A 26,020-nucleotide genomic window follows, 5' to 3' on the forward strand; every position below is an offset into this window, starting at 1 on the left:
TGCAATTGTACACAAACTTTATTCACTTGTATATGGCATACCTTATAGCAAAGAGGACTATTTTAGTTCTTGAAACGTCATACATGTTGAAATTAAAAGGGCACGTTAAGGCGTATACGCAAATGAAACAACAAAAATGGGAACAAATAAGCAAAACAAGTTTTACAATGTACACACGTCAGATAACACTGCTTTGTTTTATAAACAACGAGTCGAATTACAGGTGCTGTTTGTTTTAAAGGGAATGTTAAAATTATTTATTTTCCTCTTTCCACTTTAAATAAGTGCTGTTTTTTTTAATCTAGTATTTTACCAACAATATAATAACATCCTTTGGATGTTAATTAGTAGCATCATGATTGTTTTAATATATTTATTTCATAGAATTTTTTTTAAGCTAGTAAAAATATATGGAGATTTAAACAATAAACAGAGGGAAACACATGCAGTGTACACGTTGATGCTCTCTCTCTCTGGTGAATGTTCTTAATTGACAGCTGTATTTTTTTGGAGACAATTAGACGATGATGTCAGTTTTTTGCTAACTATGGTTGGAGTATACCAGAAAAGATGTGGCAGTGCTATCAGACAATGATTAGGTTTTCACTTTCTTGGCTCCCTTCTCCTCCACCGGTGATTCTCCCTTCCTTTTCTGTGGACAGAAATGCACAAAGCAAAGATAAAGGCCCCCCCAATAGCCATAACAGACTGTTGGGGAAAGTGCTGTTAGCGAGCACCTATGAAGGCCGCCACGGCACACGAGGGGATGGGTGGCCAACACCACTCTCGTCCACCTTTGTGTCTGCAGTGGCGATGTTTACACACTGCACCAGGTACTCATTTGAGGCCGAGTCGACCTAGGGGAGGCCCAGGACTGGCTCAGATAATTATCGTCACCACTGGTGTTGGCTGTGAGCGGGAATCAAACTCGGGTCGCTGGGTTTGTAGCGCGGTGCACTAACCGTTGCACGGCCGCTCTCCACACAGCAATGCACACACACACATCCACATTGTAGAGTCTGCTTTTCAGATGGCAGGTTAGAAATACATGCTGAGTGTCCCAAACCACAGAACATGAGTTCAGCGATTGAGCATAGACACTTGCACTCTTATCAATGAAAACGTACTGATACATGGAACCGGTTATTAATCTCTGTTAAAATCACTTGCCAGTTTCTTTGGCACAAACTTTGTACCCCAGTCGGGCTCAATTTGTTCTTTCAAGTAGCTATTTGTGCCTGTTCCATAAACATTATCGACCAGCAGTGACTTCATAGCAATTTATCTTCCAATCAAATAACTCTATGACCCCAGATTTCATGACCTTCATAAGCCACATGCAATCCTTGAGTCATCATTCAAATCATTCCACGGTGACGGAATTACAACATAGGAGAAAGGACCTCATTGCCACAAAATTGACCATAAGGATAATTTGGGAATTTGCATTTTCTAAACGTTCTTACACAGCAGACTGGTGCGTTACACAAGAAGAGCCCATTCCACCGTGATGTCTAATCTGCATGTAACGTACTCGTAGTTCTGTTACTGTGACATAACACACGAAGCCAATTTATGTGAACACTCTATACGTATTATTCACTCAACATTCAGGAATTGGATGGCTGCTCGTGGTAAAAGGCTGGATCATAACTAATCTACGGAAATGCTTCTCTTTAGCAGCTTACCCATGCATTAAAGTTCTTCCCCATAAGTTTTCTGCTCATCCTCTTCTTTTTGTTCGTTAACAATGGATAGGAAAACAAAAGTAAGCTTGCATCAACGTTCAGGTCACTGGCCCCAACACCAAGTGTGGCAGGCCGTGTAACCGTTTGGTAACCTCTTGTTTTCAGCTTAAAAGTTAATTTAAAAGCAAAACGGAAGCGATGAGGCACGGTGGAGGGAGGATATCAGCTAAGCTTATAAAGGAAATGGAACAGGTGCCTATTTTGTATCTATGCTTGATACATTCCCATTACTTAGAATTTCCATTTTATTTTATATTCTGAAGCTTAACATTTTCTTTCTCTATACATTTAAGTGACAATGATTAAGCAAAGTTTCTTCATCACTGTTCTAAACAGTTTTTCCACTGTCATGTTAATCCATCTTGGTGCGTTTTCCCTTGTGAAGAACAGACACTGGACCTGGATACAGAGCACCGATTTGTCCATTCCACTTGATCCATGAAAATATAAAAATGTAAGATGCACGCAAGATAGAGAAGCAGTTAATTTTCACATGCAATGGATGTTATGTTCTATTAACATATTTTTTTCTAAGAGTGCCTACCAACCAGTGCTGAAAATGAAGGGATGAGGATGAAAGAACATAAGTTTAATAAAATATCACCTTCTTACAAGCACGATATATGCATTGAAACATGTGTAAGAATAATTCTTTACGTAAAATAGATGCATGTAAATTTCATTTAAAAGGAATGAGAAAGATTGAGAAACAAATAAAAAAACAAATAAAAACATGATTCTTGAATTGAACCATAACCTCAGTTCGTGACAACTCACTGAATCGCAAATTGGAAGTAGGGTGGGGAGGGGGAGCAAATCGTTATATGCGAGATGTTAGCTACCTCGTCTGGTATACAGGTCGTGGATTCAAACCCGACCCTGATGCCTGTATATTTGGAGTTTGCATGTGTTCTCCATGGTCGTGTGGACTTTTCTCTGGGTCCTCTGGATTTTCCCTCCGCATTTAGAAACGTGCATTTAGTGATACATTTCCACGTGATAAGCCACTTCGTTGAGCTATCATCTGTGGCCAGGTCGCTTCTGAAAAAGAGCTATGTAGCTCAGAGAGCTTTACCTGGTAAAATACATGTACAAAAATAGTTTCATGATAAACAGTGACCATACCGTGCCAGGCTTGGGGCCTCGTTTCTTCTTATCGGCTTTCTCCTTCTCCTCCAGTTCCATGTTTTCCCTTTCGATGAGGGTAATCAGTGTGTTGCAACGCCGCTGCAGCTCCTGCACGTGTGAACATTGTCATCCTTCAGTTGGGAATGGATCAGCACCATAACCATCACGTCATAATTCAGATCGTTGCTCATTATTGTATTGCCTTAAGGCAGCTGAGACCAGAGAGATGCCTACATAACTTATCACCGAGGTTTTTTTTGTTCTGTCACGAGCAAGCTAGCAATATTTCAAATGGGTAGCTAATTGTACTATTCCAGTTTTTCCCATAGTATCACGTACTAGACTATGCTTGAAAAGCAATAACTCTGACATCTACAAAAAAAACCATGCTTGATAAAAGTCCCACAGTACAATGTCAGGCAGATGACGTTTAATTTGAACTTGTGAACCCTGAATCCAGAGGCAAGCGCATAAACCACAAGGCCACCCAGCCATAAAAAACACACATTCACAACAGAGTACTTTCTTGTTGTTTTTTTCAGTAAACACTTTGCGTGGGGACTAAGCAAAGACACTTGCGCTGTGAAAAGTAGAGCCAAGGTTTATTTAAGCAGAAGCAACTTTGGTTTTGTAGGCTTGTTGGGGGTGACTAGAATGATGGAACAAGGGAACTAGAATAGTGTGTGAAAGTGCCAAAGACCAGTGCTACTCTAGCCATGTTAAACCGTCTTGGCTCATGAGAAGAGGTTTTCCCCTTTTTGATGGCAACAAAACAGGTGCTAAGATGTTAAAACACCAAACTGAAACCTTTTACAAGGAATCATGTCTGCATTAACAGTGCTTGTCTCTGGTGTGGACCAATCAGTTTCAAAGACAATGCATATATTATCAGAGTATGTTTTTTGTTTGCATTCTGACCACAAGTATTGTGGTTAATGCAGGCATGATTCCTTGTAAAAAGTTTTAGTTTGGTGTTTTAACATCTTAACACCTGTTTTGTTGGCAGAAAAAAGGGGAAAACCTATTCTCATATTTTGATACTGGCAAAGGAGGTCCCATGATGTAGTCTTGGCTCATCTTTCACAGTGCATGTCTTTCAAAACCACGTTATAAAATACCCTATTGTACAGCCCTTTTGTCAATCCACTGCTGGATGAGAGGCTCCCCACCCCATGTGGGTCATGGGGGTTATTTGACCATACTTCACCATGTTGGTCTGTGGAGGTCGGTGCAGGCAGGGATCATAGATGTGGGAGTAAATAAGTACTGTACAAGAATGACGTATGCTTCATTGCGCTCTGTTGCCACTGTGTATCCCCAAAGCCTATAACGGACTATCGAGGCTGATGCCTGCTTGGCTTCCAATATCTGATATTGGGTGCATTCCCATTAACTTAGTAATAGGCAAATAACATTTTCAATTAATGTATACCATTAAATGTGACATACTTGTTCTTTAGACACTATCTGGCTGGGTTATTGAGAAGGGGGGGGGGGGCAGTGGGCTGAGTGCTATGATGTGATGTGCAAGCCAGGCACCATCGCCGTGCGGGACTTGATGAACCAGTCGAAGCGGAACTGAGGCGCGTTGCGGATGCACTGGCGCAACTCGTCGTAGACGCTCTCCTTCTCGAAGCCCAGCCGGTGCACCATGCACACCAGGAAGCGGTCCTCCTCCTCCGTGTAGTTCTTGCCCTTGTTAGTGCCATACGAGATGCGCAGCTGGTAGAAGGGCGCCCGGTACCGTGCAATCTGTAAAATTGCAAAGACAGAGATACCCTCCAATGTAATCGTATAGATTGCTGGCGCAAGTGTTGTTGGTAAGCGCCTATTAAGGCCCAGAATGGCATGTATGGGTCAATGCTATTCCTGGCCATATTTCTCTTTCATACTGATGTTAACACACCCCATCAGCTGCTGAATTTAGACCGAGTTGACATAGAGATGAGACCAGCTTCAGTTTCCACTACTACTTTTGATGTATGTGGCATGTGCAAACAACGTTACTGGTTCATTACAAATATATCTGCAAATGTTTTCGTTAACGCATTGAGACCTGCGTTAATGATACTCTGTAAAACTATGCTATGTGTGTGTGTATATATATGCACCAGGTATAACACATAGTACAGAAGTTTGGGTGGTGTGTTGAAGGTATTGCTAATGGGTACTTGCTCTTGTTGGCACAGCATATACAGTAGTGACACCGCACTAAGCTGCCCTAGATACATAAAAAGCATATACAGGTAGTCCCCGAGTTACGATGGTCCAACTTACGATATTTCGATCTTACGATGGCGATAGCGATACGACAAAATTGCCATCGACAACCTAACATCGTTCAAGTATGCAGTACAGTACAATATGATACGTTACGATAGGTTCAATGCATGTATGATACGTAGCTTTAGCGATTTCATTTTAAGGATACCACGATACGATATGCTCAATGCATGTTAAAAGTTTTTATAGCAGATAAGATTGTTTCCTGAAAAAACTTTCTATTAAATTGCAGTTCATATAGGTAGGCTAAGAATTTACCTTGTTTTTTTTACTTTACATTTTACTGTGCAATACAGTATTGTAATTAATAAATACATACAGTATATAGTTTATACAGTACGGTACTGTAAATTGCTCTGTTTTGCTAAATTATCACCATTCTTTCGATGTAAAGCTTTTGTGACTGCAGGGATTCATCTTCTTGGTTCTTTCGGTAAAGTCACGCAGAAGGGAAATAATAAAATAATAAAAATAAAACATAATAAAATAATTCTCATGACGTTTCGGCCACAACGCAAGCAGCCGTCCTCAGGTGAAGACCAGGTCTGTCGGGGAGACAGCATCAGACTCTGTCTGACGCTGTGTTTGTGGCCGAAACGTCGTGAGAATTATTTTATTATGTTTTATTTTTATTATTTTATTACTTCCCTTCTACGTGACTTTACCGAAAGAACCAAGAAGATATCACCATTCTTTAAGACTCCTGGGTAGGCTAGGCCATCTTCGACTTACGATATTTTCGACTTACGATGGGGTCGTCGTAACGCATCTCCGTCGTAAGTACTACCTGTACACATATGCACATGTAATGAGGTAGCAGCAATGTTCACAGGACAGTCACCTTGGCATCCAGAGCCTTCTTAATGCTGACCCGCCGCTGGATTCGAGCCTCCCCACGCTCAATCTGGGCCATGATTCGCTCAATGTCTTGCAGCTCATTACACCTCTCCCAGAACACAGCTGCACGACATGAAGCATGGTTACACATCACTCTAGGCACTTACGCTGCTAAACAGATTTCAACAAGTGATTACTTTTATTTGGGATGTTACAAATCATCCCAAAGCAAATTGGTGAATTGTTACAATTCACTCATGCATTCATGATTTCATTCAATTATCAATTCCTTTATTGCGATTGTGGTCATGTACAATCTCCCGTGGCTGCTGGGTTTATGTGAACCAATCTAATAAACCGTGCAGCAGCACGGGGACTCTCCCAGGACTCTCCGACTGCTACGTTTGCTGTGGCGATGTGGGCTGTGGACAGTGGGTGGTAATGGTTTAGGGGGGGGGGGGTGTTGAGATTGTTGGTTGTTGCCAAACTGTTCGGGCTGCTGTTTATCCTGACGTTGGTCAATGTCCCTTTGTCATTCGTCGTGTCTTTTCGTTCTCTATTTCTTTGCCTTGATGTGTTTTTCACGTCCTGTGTATCCGCGAGTCGCTTCGACAAGCTCTGGCATTTGTGCAATGATACGTGCAAATCCTCACTCTTATGTGTTGCACAGCGCTGTGTGGGATGGTAAAGGTTCCATAAGTACCTGAGTATTCCATGACCTCCTCAGGGGTTTTCCCCTCCACCTCCTGAGAAATGTTCTCAATGTCATCGCGACCCCACTTCTCGTTGGCCTTGATGAACTGGTTGAAGTCTCGCTTGGTCCAGTTTGTAAAGCCCTGCTAAGTTCAAGATGGCAAATAAGGTTAAATATTAATGTGTGTAATAGCATTATTGGCACAGGTAGCCTATTGGGTGGGTGCCTGTTGTGCACAAAGTATTACATTCGATACAATTGCTACACCGCTTGATTTTCCAATCCTAAATGCCTTTGCTAAACATCCCGAGTACAAAGTTAAATAGAAATACAAAACATTTAAATAGGGTTCTTTATAGAAATTTCATGCCTCCATTTTACCTAACTTAAAAACAATAACAAATGGTTGTTTGTGACATCCCTTAACTTAACAACACAAACTTGAATCGATGATGGTATGAACAAAGATTGCCACACATCAAGTAACAAATGCATCAAATTGTTTAGGTTAGGCCAAAAAACTAAAATCAGTTGTGAATCATAGCGGATGAGAAAACCGATGCGTTAATTGAACTGCATAATTGCATCATTGAGTCACTGCAGAGTAAACAAAATCCGACATGAAAAGAGAGGCAGGTGCTTGCTCTCAATCAGTGGATCCTTCATTCTGGTCAGGCTTTAGACTTGCACAAATGCATGCATAGAAACACACACACACACGCATAAACGGGCCTACATGTTAGTCAAGCACTTACACCCACAGAAACGTGTTCCAGCGTACGCATAACTGATCGGCAATATTTCACAGCTTAATGGTACGTTTTATTTTCAAAAATCACTTTTTTTTTAAGTTGTGTTTTGGGAAAGCATATGAAGTGTCCTCAAATAACTGGACAGATAGGCAACTATTTTACGGGCATAGCAACAGGCAGATGATCCAGGTGTGTGTGGGACCTGCGTCAGAAGCTTCTCTTTCTCCTCCGCCTCCTCTTCATTCAGTACGTCAGCCTCGTCAATCTTGCGCTGCTCCTCCTTTTGAACCTGGGCGGCGTTGGGGATGTCTGTACTACGCGGGACCTGCACGCGCACACACACACAAATGGGAAAACGTAAACATCCTTCTAAATCGAGAATGACTTCTACGAAAAGTGCCGTTAAGGAGCACATACTATAATCGGCACGCGATATTATATTGCGGGACAGGTGGTAGGGACAACACAATATCACTAGCTACACCGACAGCATGCCATGGTCAAAATAATGCTCGCATGCAATTGACGTAGACACGTTGAATAATTCAAATGTACCAATGCACCACATTTCACCTTCCCTCTTTGAGTAGTGTGTGTGTGTATGTGCATGTGTGTGTATGTGCATGTGTGTGTATGTGCATGTGTGTGTATGTGCATGTGTGTGTATGTGCATGTGTGTGTATGTGCATGTGTGTGTATGTGCATGTGTGTGTGTATGTGCATGTGTGTGTATGTGCATGTGTGTGTATGTGCATGTGTGTATGTGAGTGTATGTGCATGTGTGTGTGTGTATGTGCATGTGTGTGTATGTGCATGTGAGTGTATGTGCATGTGTGTGTGTGTGCATGTGTGTGTTTGTGCATGTGTGTGTATGTGCATGTGTGTGTATGTGCATGTGTTTATGTGCATGTGAGTGTATGTGCATGTGTGTGTGTGCATGTGCATGTGTGTGTTTGTGCATGTGTGTGTATGTGCATGTGTGTGTATGTGCATGTGAGTGTATGTGCATGTGTGTGTGTATGTACATGTGTGTGTATGTGCATGTGAGTGTATCGCGTTGCAATGCCTTGTAGCCGATGGTTTTTCGGTAGTGCAGGATTTCTTTCTCCAGGAGCTCAAAGAGGCGAGGAGGGAAAAATTGGAAGTCCTGGATGCTTGGCTGCTTTGGTGGCCGGGGGGCCTGGCCACAGGGAACGCACAAGAAGCAAGGATTGTAAGAAACTCTACTCGAGTGTTCGTCCAACCTGAAACGGGTTACGCAGACTCTTCTGCCTGCCACACAATCTAGGAATTCAATACATATCAGTGATGAAGAGTTGAGTAAATGATGCAAATTCCAATGTTCTATAAGGCATAAAAAAGCTGAAATATGGCGTAAATATAGGCAAGTCTATGCATATAACTCGTAAAATTCTAAAACAAAACAACAATGATTTTGCAACTCCCAAAATTTAGGAAATTATTTTCCACCTCTTTGTTTTTGAACCCATACATTTAAAGGTTTTAAAGAGTTCTGAATCCAAACATCACATTGTGTCCAATTTTATCAATATCTCAATTACAAATATGTATGGCAAATATTTAGACATTTGTTTGTTTGTTTTTAATGCATTGCTATGAAGGTTTGTGTCTTGAGATTATAAAGCGTGCTGAATCCAAATATGGCATCGTATTTCGATTTAAAGCTTTCGTGACTGCAGGGATTCATCTTCTTGGTTCTTTCGGTAAAATTCAGACGCTGTCTCCCCGACAGACCTGGTCTTCACCTGAGGACGGCTGCTTGCGTTGTGGCCAAAACGTCGTGAGAATTATTTTATTATGTTTTATTTTTATTATTTTATTACTTCCCTTCTACGTGACTTTACTGAAAGAACCAAGAAGATGGCATCATATTATCGATAACTACATTTTTTGTTTGAGTGTGTGACCAGAAAGCCAATATAAGGTGGGAGAAGCCAGTTACTAATTTGACATTACCGGCTCATTCAACACACTTCTGTAGTATGAAGGCTTGGTCTTCTTATACAGTGCACCCATTGTTGTAACTAAAACACTGCAGAGCAATTACACTATGAGACCTCCTTTACCAGTGGCAAAATATAGTAGTAGGTTTTTACCCTTTAAACTGGTACAAAACTGACACCTTTATACAAGGCATCATGTTTGCAATAACCACAACACAAGTAGTCAAAATGCAAACAAAAAGAAACAACTCTGATGATGATAATAATATGCACTGTCCTTGAAGCTGATTGGTCCACACCCGAGACAGCTTTCCTTAGAGCCTAGTCTCCATTGGTGTTGTGGTTATTGCAAACATGATGCCTTGTATAAAGGTGTCAGTTTTGTACCAGTTTAAAGGGTAAAAACCTACTACTGCAGAGCAAATCTGAGCCAAACTGAATGTCCAGATTTGAGGAGCACCCTCAAATATCAGCAAGCGAATTGGCCGGTACGCAACGAAAACAGAAAAAAAGCGGAGTTGTGTGACTGATGGCAGAGGTGCGAGAGGTACTTTGGGTGCCTTGGGCTCGCTGACTCGCAAAGCCTCGCGGAAATAGGCGTCCACAGCATAGTTTGCCTTGCGCTCACGCTTGGGAGGTTCAATCCACTCCGTCAAGCTCATCTGAAGGAAAGAGATTGGAAACGTTGAAGTCTCGAAGTTATACATACGTATGTAAACTTTGACAGGTGATCGTCAACTTTCAATGTCACCTAAAACTTGTATAGAAAAATAAATTAAAAGTCGGGGTCTGTTAAAAATAACACATTCCTGCGGAGGGAGCTGGTAGGAACGTTGGGTTGCTCGGTCAATGGCCAGGGTCAACGGCGGCGTGGTGTATTCCGCAAATATGGCCGACTGTGAGGGCGGGCACAAGCCGGCGTGAGTATGTTAAACGTTGAGTTTTATAAGGGCACCACGGGGTGACCAGCCCCTCCCCACCCAGCCCCACCCCTCCCACCCCCCACCCAGCCCCACCCTCCCCACCCAGCCCCTCCCCACCCTCCCCTCTCCACCCAGCCCCTCCACACCCTCAATACCCAGCCCCTCTCCACCCTCCCCACCCTCCCCTCTCCACCCAGCCCGACCCCTCCCATTTTTGGATGCACGACGGACGGACACAATAATCCCCTGTGGGCCAGTGGAACCAGGTGATTCCTACCAGCATTATTTAAATCTTACAAGAGTGGATTACAACGATGTACATTGTAACGCCCTACTTTTAGAAAATCCTCACGTAAACCATACATTATTTCAAGGGTATATCCATTATTCATGACCATGAATAGTAACTATACTGAAATCAGCACATCATGACTATATAAACACAAATGCACTAAGCATCCCTACATAGAGTAGAAAAAAACTGGAAGCACGTCAATTTTCTAGCTGAGCACTGGGCGCACCTTTTGCTTCTCTCTGTAGTCCTCGCCCTCGAACGTGTACACGCTGCTCTCCGAGTCCATAGTGAAGTTGCGCAGGGAGCTCTCGCCCAGGCTGCTCAGTTTCTCATTCATCTCGGCCGTCTGCAACAAAAGACGCAACGCGGTGAGCGAGGAACTGCCTGCTCACAAGTGTGTACGCGGGGAAGTATGGAATATAAACTGCTTGTGTCCATGTAATCCAGTTTCATAGCCAACTCCGTACACCTGCTCGGTGAGGTATCTCATGAAGCCGAGTTTTTGTAGTTAACGTTCTATGAGCTGGATGCAAGGCAAAGTTGGTCACTGCGTCGCGCACTTTCAGATGCGCTTCTGCGGCCGTCTGGAAAGCTCTTCCTTCCGATATTAGAAAGCCACTGGAGCTACGCACTTTTAAATATAGATTGACAACTCATTTCTTTAGAACTGCTTTCTGTGTTTAGTTTGTTGTCCTTCCCCCACACCCCCGAAAAGCACAGTTGGCTACTTACGGCGCGAAAGAAGTTAAACATACGTACGTACAAGGCCATGTAACAAGTCGTTAAAGCGTATACCCTTTTCTCTCCCCGCTCCAGGACAACGTCGATCTCCTCGTCGGTTATCTCGCTGTCGCGCGACGCGAATACGTGCGTGGCGCCGTGCCGGATCATCTGCAGCATCTCGTCCTTGCCCAGTTTGTTGGCCTGCTGATCGATCAGCCGGCCTGCGCACACAGTGAGATGTATGTATGTTGAACTTCTTTCACACCATATGTAGCCAACTGTGTGGAGGTGCGGGAAGATGGCAAGCATTAACCTAGGTTAGTTAAACTCTAAAGCATATATGCTTACACACCCTACATACAATAGAGTCAGTAGTATCTGCACACATGGAGGGGGGAGTAGGAAGACAACATCAGTGGGGGCGACCGGCGAGGTGCCGAGAAGCCCTCCGTAGGAGCTAGAATAAGGCCACCAAAATTCTAGCATACTCTTTGATTCTTTCAGTAAAGTCACGTAGGTAGAAAAATAAAATAAAACAAAAAATAACATATCACGACGTTTCGATCGCAACACAAGTGGTCGTCCTCAGGCGGAAAAAAATAATCCAGCAGTGGAACTGCTGAACCAGCGAGAGAGCTGTTACAACAAGAGGTTATTTACGTGGCGATGGGCTTCAAATCAGGGTAAAAATTCTAGCACTTTAAAGTTACAGTCCATTCCATTATTAAAAAGTTATACAAAGTGCAACCCCCCACCCCAGATGTGGGGGTAAAAAGTTGCTCCAAAAGGTTTCCAAAAATTGTCAACCTCCCCAAAAAGAATGTTCACTCCCCTCACACATTTTAATACTTCAATGCACATTACGATGGTGCTATGAAAGAGCGCCTGACTTTGATTTTAAAGTATTTTCTTCTCTTCAAAAAATCTTTCAATTCACCTCACGCAGCCCAGGACATGAAAACTACGAATGTTCCTACAAGACTAAAGCGATTTGTTTTTGTTGCTGCATCTTCCTTTAAATGACACCACGAGCAAGAGATGATGAGATGGGAGGTCAAAGGAGCGACACCTTGCTGTATGACGATAGAGTCAAGGCGCAGCTTCATCTCTGCCCGCTCCACGATGCGCTCTTCGACCGTGTTCTCCGTCAGGAAACGGAACACACGCACCCTCTTCGTCTGCCCAATGCGGTGAGCACGATCCTGATTGGCGGTGTGGACAGAAGATGAAAAAAATATTTAAACAAGCGCACAAGTGGACTAAACACTGCTTTCCAACATCCGATTGTCCTTAGTAGTATTTAATTATAAATATTGCTGCAATTTCCACCGACATAATGAGATATCACATGGCACATAGCGTGACGAGATGATGTTGCCCATGATGCCATGCATGACGTCACGAGAGGAGGCGTGGTACACGCATTGTATGTGATATCATCATCGACTTGACCAAAAAGGCATTACCAATTATCGCTGCTTTTTTGCCAAAATTTGGGTAACCCTTTCATGAATTTGGTACGTTTTCAATCGGGAAAGTCCCTATTAGGAATGCAACTTTATACTAAAACTTTCTTCACATTGGGCGATCTTTACGAGAGTTATCGTGACCCCGTGTTACAGACGGAAAAAGGAAATGCATTAACGCCTTCAAATTTAGTTGTAGAGTGTTACGTATGCCAGTGGCGGGAGCTGGACATGCAATTCATGTCCAGGGTGTGTAATCGCTCCACCTCACCATGGCCTGCAGGTCGACCTGAGGGTTCCAGTCTGAGTCGTAAAGGATGACCACATCAGCTGTGGCCAGGTTGATACCGAGGCCACCCGCACGCGTCGACAGCATGAAGATGAACTTGGAGCTGTTGGGAGCATTGTATGCTGCAATGGCCTCCTACAGCACCACCCCAACAACGCATAATTTTAACATCAATATCTTTAACTGGAGTGTCTTTGGAAAAATCAACAAGGCATTTACTAACACCTGGGTTGTGAGCCAGACAATGGCCATAATGGCACGGTCAACTGATAAAAAACTACACGAAATTATAATCAATGCCATTTGCTTCCCGAGGAAAAATCAAGGACTCTCAAGACTAATTTTCAGCAGGGTCCTGCATTGGAATGTTTAACCATTACCAATAATGAGTGCTTGGCATGTGGGAAGAAACCGGTGTATCCGGAGAAAACCCATCCGATGCATACGAGGCGGTGACACTCAAGGCTCAAACCTGTCTGTCTTCATGAGGAGTTTGTCCATCCAGACGGCAGTACCCATAGCCTTTCCACATGCAGTAGTCCTCCAAAATATCAAGCATGCGCGTCATCTGACTGAAGAGCAGCACGCGGGAACCTACACAAACACACCCATAAAGACCCATTCAGAGGACCATCCCCCGACTATCACCATCCATTCAAAACCAAAGCCTTTGACAGAAAGCTGCTTGTGAAAATCCTGTATCATGGAACAGTTAACAGTGCACAACCTTCACAGTTTAACGTCATGTCCCCACCGTTTACGCTCAAGACTTGGTGTACCTGTGCATGATGCGCACATTGTCACAAGGTATACTCAGCCATCATGACACAAAGTCAGTCGTGACTCTGACCCTGCTCCTGCAGCTTGGGCAGCAGCTTGTCGAGCACCACCATCTTGCCGCTGTTGTTGACCAGGTGGGTGTCCGTGGTGTAGGGCGGCCCAGGCTCAGCGCCGTCAAACAGGTACGGGTGGTTGCAGCACTTGCGCAGCTGCATGAGGATGTTGAGCAGGCGTAGCTTGTCCATCTTGCCGGCCGAGTTCAGGATGTCGATGTCCTTCATCAGGATCCTTGTGTACCTGCAGAGGTCAGAGGTGACAGCTCACTGGATGAACCGTGCTGCACCACGTGTAAAAATTACTGCATGCTTGTTTATTTAAGTGCTCAAAAAAATCAGCATACAAGCTTTACGCATCATCTCTTTCAACATGAATTGTATTGCAGGCAGCCTGTGTACATGCTTGCACTCGAACAGTTTCATATCTGCATGAATTACCAACATGTAGTGTATATTATAACAAAATGTGAGCATCGGAACATTACAATGCTATTGCCATTAAATGAAAGTATTGCTTAAATCACATTCCCTATTAATAATTTAAATGTACACACAATAATACAATTTATGACGCACGCAATGTTCCAGACCAAAGACGCAATTCTGAGGCGCGGAGCCGAGCTCAGTGTCAGATGGCGTCGTGCGGTCCGGTGAGACTCAGGTTAAATGTCGAGCTGAAGAGATGCGCCATTAGATGGTTTTTGAACGAAGAAAATTATTGATCGTTACAGATGTGAATAGGGATGGCGTTCCAAATGACGGGGGCTGCGACGGAGAAACGACGAGAAGCAATTACAGTCCTTGTCTTGGTAGGTTCAAGTAGGCTCTGCGTCACACTGCGAAGTTGTCTACGATTCATTAAAGTGTAAGGCATCAGCAGAGAACTTAAGTATTGTGGGTAGCTGGATTTAAAGGCGCGGTAGCAGAGGCAAGCGATCTTGAAAGTAATTCTGGTCGAAATGGGCAGCCAACAAAGGACACGAAGGATGGACAGGGAGTCAGGGCGAGGGTTGCAGGGACCGTAGACTGTTTTACAAAAATAATGTGACTTAAAAATCTAGCATATGAAATGAAAACGGTGACGCAGAATAAGCTGGAAGCAGTTTAACACATTAAAGCATTCAGCGAGTAACTTACCACTCTCTCTGCATTTTGCTGAGGCCAATGTAGATTTTGACTTCCTTTTTTGGCTGAAGACTCTTTTCCACATCAGCCTTGATACGGCGCAGAAGGAAGGGCCTTAACACCTGTGTGAGAGTGTCATTATCAGCCCACTTAAACACAGACATACATGCAAAAAGTGATGATAGATCTTTCAATCTTAGGTTACCTGAAATGTAATTGTCTTTTTGTAAGTTGTGATCCCAATCAGGCAGATTGAATAGCACATGTAATCTACCAGCCCTTCATGGACTCACCATATGTAGACGTTCCACCAATTCCTGGTCTCCCAAGCAGTTGTTCGTGTCAAACCAAGAATCAAAATCCTGAAATAAAAGAAACAATAAATGTATTGCTGTATCTACATATATAATAACAGCCGATATATTAAAACATCCAGCCTTTGTTATGCAGTCTATTCTTAGTCTTAAGCCTCACCTTACCATATTAATAAAAAGTATGCAGGCCCTTGCTCCACCACCTTCTCCAACCATTATATAAACGGAGTGGTAGCTCCTGCAATCTCTCATTTACTTGATACAGCTGTCGTGGCTGTGACGGTACCACCTGAAGACGGAAGCTTGTGTTGCCTCCGAAACGTCGTGATTTTTTTGTTTTATTTTTTATTTTTTTTTACTTTTTAATGTTTTTACCTACGTGACTTTACCGAAAAAACCTAAGAATATGAATCATTGCAGTCACGAAAGCTTCAAATCTAGAATCCAATGGATTGCACATTTTTACAAGGTTGGTGAGTAGGTAGTACATGTATTTCTCAATTTTATTGAAGATAGTGAAGAATGTATTGAATTTGGTAATTTTTCTGCCACATTACTTTTCCTGACCTCGGATGAGTTGAAGACGTCGGGCAGCAGGAAGTTGAGCAGGGACCACAGCTCGTGCAGGTTGTTCTGCAGAGGCGTACCCGTCAGCAGTAGTCGGTTCGTCGACTTAAACTCGCGCACAATATCCGAAAGCTAGAGAGAAGGACCAGCGCACCGTCACCAAACCATTACATTCACGATATTTATGGCTGTGAAAGTCAATGAATTAATAAGAGGTGTTAAAGACACTGAGTTGACTGAAGTCTACATTCAAGGTGTCCCCTTGTTCAAATGAGTAACAAGATGGCACTCATTCTTATTAGTAGCCAAAAATCTATTATGTAAATTGCACATTCCCATGGTGGGGATTAATTTATTCTTGGAACAAATACTGTAAATTTCCCACTCTGAGCAGTGCTACTTATATTAACCCCGGAGGGACGATAGGCTGAGTTGGCCCTTAATGGAATTGAACCCACAACTTTCTGCAAGTCAAGTGTTCTAACGATGGTAGGGCACTAACTGGCTGGATGAGTTGATTGTAAGTGCACTGGTGTTCCCTGGGACAGCAGCTGACCTTGGATTTCTCATTCTTGATGCGGTGCGCCTCGTCAATGACCAGGTATCGCCAGTTGAACTTCTTGAAGACGGACTTCTCGCGAATGACAATCTCGTACGAGGTGACACATACGTCCCACTCTCCCGGCATCATGACATCCCGGATGAAAGCCGACTTCAATGTAAATCCAACAAAAGGAGTCAACAATATAACAGAATTGTGAGCACACGCTCTTTTAACTTGAAAGTGGCATGACAGTGGCAACTTGTGAAACCCTTGTTGTCAATGTCACAACAAGTATTTTTTTTTAAATCAGTAATTTTGATTATACTTTTTGTGTACACATTCTCAATGAAAAACTACAACCTGACTTTAAAGGACATGTACAGCCATTCCACTGCTGGATGAGGGTCTCCCCATGCCTGTGGGATATTATACCAAACTTAACTACACTGGTCAGTTCCGGTTCAAGGCGGGCAGAATAGACGTGGGAGCAGCTGTTGCCACCACATAGCCCTGCAGCCTTATAACCCGATTATGATTGGTAGTCACTCATCACAGCACTATCCAGACTCAATCCTGCTTAACTCCATGAACTAACGAGATCAGGCATATTGTGGGTGATATGGTAAATGGACTGCCATTTTTAACCTCCCATTATCCCATAAAATCCTTTTTTTTCTTCGTAAAACAGGAAAGAACTGTCTAAGAAATAAAGTATGACCCTTGGGGCACACGTGAGAGCGCATCCTAAGTCTCCCGCACTTTCAGTGGTACACTGAACTTGAAGCTGCCAACCGACTCAAGGGACGCACCCGCTGGTCCTTGCTTCCAATGAGGCAAACGGCACGAAGCGATGGCACCCAACGCTCAAATTCAATCATCCAGTTGTGCAACGTGGACTTGGGCACCAGCACCATGTGTGGTCCCTGGATGTTGCGGTGATGCTTCATGTAGCCCAGCAGGGAGATGGTCTGCAGCGTTTTGCCCAGGCCCTGGAGACAAAATCAAGGCACTTAAATATACAAACTTGCCAAAAACATATTGCGTGATCTAAAGTGTTGGATTACGCATACAAGAAAGAGCACTAGCTATCATAGGAGATGGACCTTCGAGTAAAATTGGAAAATGTCCAAGGCAACATAAAATCGAATGTTATTTTACATATTTGATCAACTTAACCTCATGACAATGTTGTAATTATACATTTTGTAAAAGCTACATGTCAGTTCAATAAAAACATGTAAAACTTTCTTTGAATTCACATGCTGAAATCTGTTCCACGAGTGCATCTTCAATTTGCCTGTTAAGATACTGGTTTTCGAAGGAACATTACAGCAATTAAAATTAATAAGGTTGATTACTCTTGTAAGCAGAAGCATATACATATAGTTGCACATGCCAATCTAACCAAGTCTCCTAATTTCCTGTTATCAACCCTTGGCAAAAATACTTATTGTGCCTGTTCACTATTACGCACCCAGTGATCAGACAGCATTACCAAGTACCATCTCCAAATCATAGTTCTGTGTCATAGAGCTGAGTGCATCGGAAACATTACAATATATCATACTGTTAAGTGTAATCTGGTGATATTCTTAGGCTTTTTCGGTAAAGTCACGTAGGTAAAAAATCAAAATTAATAAAAGTAAAATAAAAATAAAAAATAAAAAATCACGTTTCGGAGGCAACACAAGCTTCCGTCTTCAGGTGGAACCGTCACAACCCGACAGTTGTATCAAGTAAATGAGAGATTACAAGAGATACCACTCCGTATATATAATGGTTGAGGGGGGGGGGCAGGAACGGCTCACTTTTCATTATTATGGTAAGGTGCGGCTTGAGACTATGAATAGACTACATAACAAATGACTGAGCCTTTATTATGGAGAGGTGCGGTTTGTGACTACGCCTGGCCTACAAAACATGATTTTTAATTTTTATTTTTAACTTTTATTTTACTTTTATTAATTTTTTACCTACGTGACTTTGCCAAAAAAACCTAAGAATATGAATCCTTGTAGTCACGAAAGCTTCAAATCTAAAATTAATCTGGTGATGTTGCTATTATTTTGCGTCTAAGCTCACAGTTTGTTTTTGGTAGTCTACAGTAAAACATACAGGTGGAATCGTTGGTGTTTGTGTGACAAGGCCAGGTACCATCTCGTCAGCCAGGATGCCATTGATTCCATTCTCATAGAGAGAGATGAGCCAGTTGAGGCCCCGCACTTGGTAATCCCTCATGGTGCCACCCTTCACATCTGCAAACACGGATCGAGTCAGTCAACACTGAAAACATGCACGACCTTCACTCGACGGGTGGCTAAATAATAGTTTCCATAATGAGAACTGAATCAAATAGTGCCTATTAGGTAAACAAAATATATCACAAGAATGTTCAGGTATCAAAGATAACCAATAGCTCCTGTTATTGTTAACCAAACATTTTAAACCTTATTTATACAGCCACGCTTACCATCTACCACTTAGTGAGTGTTGTTCTTAGCGCTTAGCCAAAAAAGACAGGATCATCATGCATTGTTCAATGTTTTTTAATTATTTACATCATCGATGTATAAGCTCTCACATGTTTTTATCTTCGTGAATTGCCAAGCTCCCTGTTAATAATGTGCAAGGATGGAACATTTCTCTTACTTGCTCCATTTTCAAAAATGTGGTAAAATAGCAAGTAATATAACTAACGATTTGGTTAAAAACATTACCCACTAATACTTGAATACAAATTATGACAAATAAAATATCCGTATATTTGTTCAGCGAATTGACACTATATTCAGATCACATAGGCTCCCTTAAACTGAGGATTAAAAACAACCCTATTAACAAGTCATCTCCATTGAGTATAAAAATTAAACTTTTTATATTTTACGAGGTAAGGCCCACTGCGCTATATAGCTCTTTTTCAGAAGCGACCTTGTCACAAATAATAGCTCAACGAAGTGGCTTATCATGTGGAATATCATAGCAGCCAAATACTCTAAACGCATATTTCTAAATGTGGAGGGAAAAACCAAAGGACCCCGAGAAAACTCCACGCGACCACGGGTAGAACGTGCAAACTCAAAATATACGGGTGTCAGAGTCGAACCCACAGCCTTCTGTATACCAGGCGAGGTAGTTAACAACATCTCGCCACCGCGGCACGAATGTACCCATTATGAGTGGCACGTACAGGTGGGTGACTCTTCAAAGCGAGTGCAAATGTTGGTCGCCTTCTTGCTCTCTGACAAAAGCTCCTCATCCTCTTCCTGCTCTGTCCTCCGGTGGCGAAAGCTACAGTTGTGGGAACAGCAGCAGCAAAACACTTGTAATTGTTTTATTTATCATGCAACTGTCTCATCCAACACTAAATAATGGGATTACTGAGTCTTGGAACAAAGCAAAATCTGTCAACAGCACTGGGGAGCGACAATTGTGATTGAGTATGATTGTCGGGATTATTTGGCCATATTTCACTATGCTGGACATTGCAGGTTGGTGAAGATGAGCCTGCTTCGATTCTGAGATCTGATGGGATGCATCCTGGTTAGTTTTATCATAGGCACTGCAAATTAGAACCAACCTCATAGGTACTCTTTGGTTCTTTCGGGAAAGTCACGTCGGTAAAAAAATTAAATAATTAAATATTTTCTTTCATCTACGTGACTTTACCGAAAAAAACAAAGAGTATGGATCCGTGCAGTCACGAAAACTTCAAATCTAGAATGAACCTCATAGGTATTTACTTTTTTAACATTTTGGTAAAAATTATGACACAAACCAATTTACATAATTTCATGTAAAAGGGTATAATCCGCATCACTTAAGACGCACATCAGGCATTAAATGGTACCGCTTTTAGGTCAAGTACAATTCACTGTACATCTGTTTTATTGGTGTGAGTAAAACGCTGCATGAAGGGGCCGCTGTGCTGAATGTTGAGCCTCTGTGCAGGTTTAAGTGTGTCATTCCAGAGTCTAACCACTGTGCTGCTGCACAGGTGTAAATGTGCGCAATGTTTGTGCGAACGGCTCCACTGACTCTCCGACGGACAGCAGGTGCTGCTTCTCATCGATCTTCTGCCGCGGTCGTCCCGGCTTAATCTTGAGCGGCGACACGGGCGCCTTCTGCGCTGCCGGCTGGATGAAGTGAGCAAAGAGCTCCGTCTGCTTGAGCAGGTACTCGAAGCGGTTTGCTCGATCGGATTTCTAGAGACGCAGGAAGCAAATAGACCTCCCGTTACGATATACAAATAACACACATTGGAAATTTTAATACGACGTTAGATTATGATTAGGGAAACTGATTCAAAGGAATTTGTAAATTACATAAAATTTTCATGAAATTGGGCACCATGCAACCAAAACCGGCATATGTAGGAACACTGATTATGAGGAATGTAATGATTCACCACCTCTCAATTATTTTAATGAGCTACAAGTTGGGTCACAATTCAATGCCAGATATTTTTTTACATTGTGTTGAATACAGAATCTTTAGTGGCTATGGAGTTTACAAGGACCCATATCAAATACAACATATGCAGATCAAAATCGATACATTTTCAGATGCACAATTTTAAGCATTATAATTTAATAGCACTGATGCATTGTAGCATACCTAGCCATTGTATTTATCATTTTTTCAATATACTGCAGGATAAAGGCCTCCCCATGACATCGTGGTCACGGTGATTATTTGACTATATTTCACCACGATGGTCAGTGGACTGATTTAAGGGAAGATCAAACCAGTTATCACATGCCACTGACGTTAGCCACGGCCAGAAATTGAACTCACCGCATTCATAGCGTAGTGCACAAATCACTGGCACTACTCCACCCCCGCCTAGCTATGAATAGGAAAACCTCACCAATCACGGGGGTAACATTCCTGGCAAATTCCATTTTGGGCAAAACTGGGTTGGTCAAATAAAAGACCTCATGGGAAAAATAAGGTAGTGTTCCTAGGTCAAAAAATACCACCCATTCCCTCTTTGTTTAATAATTTGCGTCCACTTGGTATCACATAAAAACGGACAGAATATGTTAACAAAATTAAATACATTAACACATAGAATGAAATAAAAGTTAAACTGATTATTTTACTTACTATGAATGCTGAAGATGATGTTGGAGGGATTGTAGGGCCCTCTCCAGGCTAATCAGGGTCAGTTGGTGACCCCTGGGAGCATTCAGGAGAGGCTTGTACCACCCCTTCTCGATACATTTTTTCATCTTGTCCAGGAAGTTCTTTGTGATCTCGTGGTCAGCTGATGCCGATTCCCCCATCAATTTCATGTTATGGAGGCTGAATATTTTTCAAACATTCTCAGACCAGCCATTACTGGCCTTGAATGTAAATATATTGGTACTTATTTCGCTTTGTTTTAAGTGTCCGTAAAGGTGGTTAGCCTTCTCCCTTAAAACTACACCACTAAGAGGCACTTTTCTTTGTGTCGGGTCCTCAATCTACAAAGTGCCTTTCCCATTTTCTCTAGAAATGGATCACGTTGAGCAACATATGTTTAGTGCTGGCTGCGGCATTGGCAGAAACACTGGCCACTATCTTTTACTCTGATGACTTAATCGTTCTCAATCGATTCAATGACACCATCGTACCATCCAACGGATGCAGCACTCCCACCTCTCGCAAGCCTTTTTGCACTAAATTCACCAAATTTTCTCTGCTTCTTCTCACTGCAATTATTGCCGCCACTCACCTTACGCTTAGGCGCCGTGATTAAACAAGTGAGCCCGCATGCGCTGAATGTTGGGGAGAGAAGATGGTACCGAGATGTTTATCCACCGCCTCTACAGCAACTCTTAAATACTATCGGACAGATCACTACTTTTCGACGCGGAGATGCAAATTCGTAGCAGCGTCAACCCACGTATAGCCGAAACATCAAGCTCGTGTTCCGGAAAAACAGACCTCATTAAGTAAACCGTGTAGAGCAGTGTATCATTCGGTAAAAATGCGCTCGCCAAGGTTTTTCCTTAATTTATCAGTCAATTCTAGCCATGCTGTCAACTATTTCAAATATCACACCCAAGCCACTCCCAATGTCCTCACCTTGCCCCGTATCGCTATTGGCTAAAGGGGGGCTTAAGCCTGCCCTATTGAAGTCTCGTCACTCTTTTAAATTCTTATACGGAGTCACTAAATTCTTATACGTAGTCAAGTCAAACAATTTTGATACTATAGTTGAACACCAGTAGTCCTTTTCTCTTCGACGTTGAGGACAACATTTCGCTTGATCTGCTGTGGTTTCCTTTTAATTTGCAAACTTCGTTGGTTAATCAAACCGTGCAATGCCTGGACAATATGCTAATAATTGTCCAATTACGCCAATGGGCATCCTCTCCTCCTGCACAGGTGGTGTAAGAGCTATCGTCGACTGAATGCACAATAGACAAAATAAAATATTTTTCTTCTTCGTTTTTTCAGAACTAAAAAAAAACGTCACGCTATATTTGTTTTATACTCACCATCTTGTACTCGTAGTCCGAGTCTGGAGGCTTTGCCTCTGGGATTGAAGTGTTGGGTGAAGCGGTCGGCTCAGCGCTGGTCTCATTGCTCTGCGCGGACAGCACGGGTTAGGAAAGCAGACACGCAAACGCGGGGTGAGCACTTGGGCATAAACACGGAGCACAGCTTTTAAAAGTAGGATTAAGTCAAGTCACGTCTAAAGATAAAATAATAAATTAAAATAATAGCATATTACGACGTTTCGATTGCAACACAATCATCATCAGGCATAAAAGAAATAGCAACAAAAATCTAACTAGAAAACTATAGACAGACATACAAACAGACATACATCACAAGGACACACAGAGAGAGGACACATATCGGCACAAAGAGAGGGGTCGTTTCTGTGACGGTCCCTTAAATATAGAGACTTTACTGAAAAAACCTAAGAGTATGAATCCTTGCAGTCACGAAAGCTTCAAATCTAGAATTAGCGTTAAGTCACTTTATTGTAGTAATTGCCCAATACAAGAGGCTCTCCCTCGTGTTACGTTGTGTGTGTTGTACACGTTGAAAACAAGATAAAATAATCGCTGTTTCCGCCCGGTTTCGAACCGGGGACCTTTCGCGTGTCGGGCGAATGTGATAACCACTACACTACGGAAACCGGCACGTACGCATGCGACTGCGGTGCACCTTATATAGGATAGACAACCCCGTGTTATCAACTTTACACGGGCAATACATGACGCATGTTGTCGATACAAGCTGAGACGCTGTTCACGTTGTTGCCTTTGTACGTTTATCAACAAGTTTATGATTCTCAGGCTTCTGCAATGTAAGCGCAGCTGCGACTGACGCACTCTTGAACGCGACACGGGTGAGGTGGGTGCATTTGCATCAGTAATACACGGAGAGCGATAGAAAAGGAGTTTTGAAAGCAAGGCCGTGGGTTTTATTGCAGAATTGTGTTGTTTTTCCGTAAGCGACGCCGACGCACGCTTAACACTTTGCTGCCAACACGAATACACAAGAACGGTGCATTGTCAGCGTTGGGGAGTACAATTTAATGCATTAGCGCGTTAATTCGCGACATCTGCAAAGAGTTTTAACGTGGCGAATACGTTGAGTGAAAGTTGACGTAACATCGCATATTGCGATGTTTAGGCCGGCGGGAGAGGCGCTTCACATATTGTAGACCGCACGCGCGGCACTCGGAGAGAGGGCGCACGCGATTGGTCGAGACGCGCGATTGAAGGCGGAGCTACTGCATAAAAAACGCCCACAAACAAGCGCCGGCCAATCAGGGACGAGCAATGTAACGTTCGCTGCGCATCTCCTCTGGGAAATGTAAAGCGGGGCTAGGCGCGGGCCTAACGCTGCGAGCCCCGTTACCTCTTGCTTGGCAACGGGCGACACGGGCTCGCTTTCCTCGTCCGACATCGCCGCTCGGCTCGTTTAGTGACAAAGAGAATGATTATTTTAAAATAACAATCGTTAATAATCGATTAAAATAGCGCGAGGGCGCGTTAAAAATAGCGATAAAAAGCGCAATGCAGAAATTGCGCGAAAGTTGGCGCAGGGGCGCGTTTTGATTGGCTGAGACATCAGGACCCCCAATGGCTGTCTTTGGTTAAGTGCCGGTTAAAAAATGACAAAAATATATATTTTTATTATTTCCCTTCTACGTGGCTTTACCGAAAGAACCAAGAATATGAATCCCTGCAGTCACGAAAGCTCTAAATAAAAATTTTAATGTCGACATGTTACCCCCAAAAAATGAGTAATAATACATTTAAATAAACGACTGCAGGCACTGAGGCAGGGTTTGTGGACGGCTTCCCACCCCCACCCCCCGTAGCTGGGGTCCTTGCTCACCGGAGTCGCTGCTCAGCTGATCGCAGCCGGAATGAAATTGTTGCGCGGGCTTCGTCCCCCCGTCTCTCTCATCTCGTCGCTTCATTCCTCATCTTCATCACCTTCACCACCGCCGTGCTCCTTGGTCTTGCTACGTTTGCATTATTCGAGCCGTGATCCGCGACTTGGCCAGCGAATGCTGGCGAGAGCCGCCGTGTGAAGGAATCCGACACGAGGTAATGGTGGGCCCCCCATCCGCGTGTGTATGTATTGCTCCTATCCGGGGCTCCTGTTGAATCGTTCGCCAAAATGCCTCATCATTTATTAGTCATCATCGTTGCCGTCCGATTGTTATCGAGACAATTGTCGTCTTGAGTTCCTGTAATCGTTACAAGCGTGTAAGGCAGACGTTAACACCGTAACATTAATTAATCGTCATCAGGCCCATGTACTATCCAGCAACTGGATGAAGGCCTCTTTCTTCCGCCGCCAACTACCGCGGTCATCCGATGAGATAATTAATCTGGCACCTGCATTCATCTGGCACTTGCACACGAGCTTGATTTATTCGTTCGGTCCTCTTAACTGTCACTCTCTAGTCGTTCTCGTTTACCGGCCGGTCTTCCCTTATCGTTAGTAACGCATCGTGCCAACCCGGATTAGTTTGCTTAACTGGGAAAATGGTGCCTGGCTTGCATATGTTCTCGGATTCAAGTTTGAAAATTATGTATAATTACGAATGCAAACTTTATTAGTATGTTCGTCATCTACATCTTGATTATCAACATGATCGCTAGCAATATTAATTTAACCCGTATTGTCATTGTCACTGTCATTAATATCGTAATGTTTATGCTTGACGTCATAAAATTATCTGAGAGCGGTGTTCTGCTTTCTTTTTGGCCCAGAGCTATTTGGGAAAATGCCTCATTCCTGTGGCGGGGAATCAGTAGATCAATATAACAACCTCTTTCGATGTACCTAAAGATCGTTATAGTGTTCGTGAGCCTGCTAGAGCATCATCGGAAGACGTAAACAATAACGTGGTCATATAAATAGAGGTCTTTCAAGGAAATATCAGAAGGGGAATATCTAGAGACGGTGGTTGTGACAGCAAGAGATGTCTTTGAAAGACACTTAAACAAAAAGTTCTAAAGCGAGATTATGCATAGTCAACACCAGAGCGGACGGAATTAAACTATGACGA

At 43.0% G+C, this 26,020-nt stretch overlaps 1 protein-coding gene and 1 non-coding gene across 6 annotated transcripts; both read right to left on the reverse strand.

Annotated features, from left to right (window-relative positions):
• SMARCA5 (SWI/SNF related, matrix associated, actin dependent regulator of chromatin, subfamily a, member 5) lies at nucleotides 1-24,960 on the reverse strand. 5 transcript variants are annotated; one of them, XM_061552261.1, is made up of 25 exons: nucleotides 24,835-24,960; nucleotides 22,974-23,063; nucleotides 22,205-22,247; nucleotides 20,524-20,690; nucleotides 19,676-19,776; nucleotides 18,643-18,743; nucleotides 17,298-17,477; nucleotides 16,501-16,656; nucleotides 15,945-16,076; nucleotides 15,357-15,425; nucleotides 15,076-15,185; nucleotides 13,953-14,179; nucleotides 13,575-13,696; nucleotides 13,085-13,237; nucleotides 12,417-12,549; nucleotides 11,420-11,568; nucleotides 10,851-10,970; nucleotides 9,958-10,068; nucleotides 8,509-8,622; nucleotides 7,645-7,767; nucleotides 6,700-6,835; nucleotides 6,001-6,119; nucleotides 4,416-4,628; nucleotides 2,874-2,984; nucleotides 1-652 (listed from the first exon to the last, which is right to left on the reverse strand). In XM_061552261.1, exons 2-25 carry the CDS (start codon nucleotides 23,057-23,059, stop codon nucleotides 596-598), a joined length of 3,033 nt encoding a protein of 1,010 aa, XP_061408245.1. In that variant the 5' UTR covers nucleotides 23,060-23,063; nucleotides 24,835-24,960; the 3' UTR covers nucleotides 1-595. The 5 variants fall into 5 exon arrangements, with proteins under 5 accessions (XP_061408245.1, XP_061408244.1, XP_061408243.1 ...); XM_061552260.1 differs by lacking the exon at nucleotides 24,835-24,960 and adding an exon at nucleotides 24,352-24,533; XM_061552259.1 differs by lacking the exons at nucleotides 22,205-22,247; nucleotides 24,835-24,960 and adding an exon at nucleotides 24,352-24,574 and having other exon boundaries at nucleotides 6,700-6,832.
• Nucleotides 23,551-23,623, reverse strand: TRNAV-GAC (transfer RNA valine (anticodon GAC)). Its single transcript has one exon. It is a non-coding gene; the product is annotated as a tRNA-Val (tRNA).
• Nucleotides 24,961-26,020: the final 1,060 nt, after the last annotated feature.

The sequence above is a fragment of the Lethenteron reissneri genome, chromosome 16 (assembly GCF_015708825.2).
Source record: "Lethenteron reissneri isolate LAM-NWPU_2019-01 chromosome 16, ASM1570882v1, whole genome shotgun sequence".
NCBI lineage: Eukaryota > Metazoa > Chordata > Hyperoartia > Petromyzontiformes > Petromyzontidae > Lethenteron > Lethenteron reissneri.

Coding starts and splice junctions, on each gene's coding strand:
- SMARCA5 (XM_061552258.1), bottom strand. CDS start 24,399: ATGTCGGACGAGGAAAGCGAGCCCGTGTCGCCCGTTGCCAAGCAAGAG. Junction 23,064..24,351: donor CGCCCGTTGCCAAGCAAGAG/GTAACGGGGCTC, acceptor CTGTCCGCGCAG/AGCAATGAGACCAGCGCTGA. Junction 16,077..16,500: donor TCAAGAATGAGAAATCCAAG/GTCAGCTGCTGT, acceptor CCTTCTCTCTAG/CTTTCGGATATTGTGCGCGA.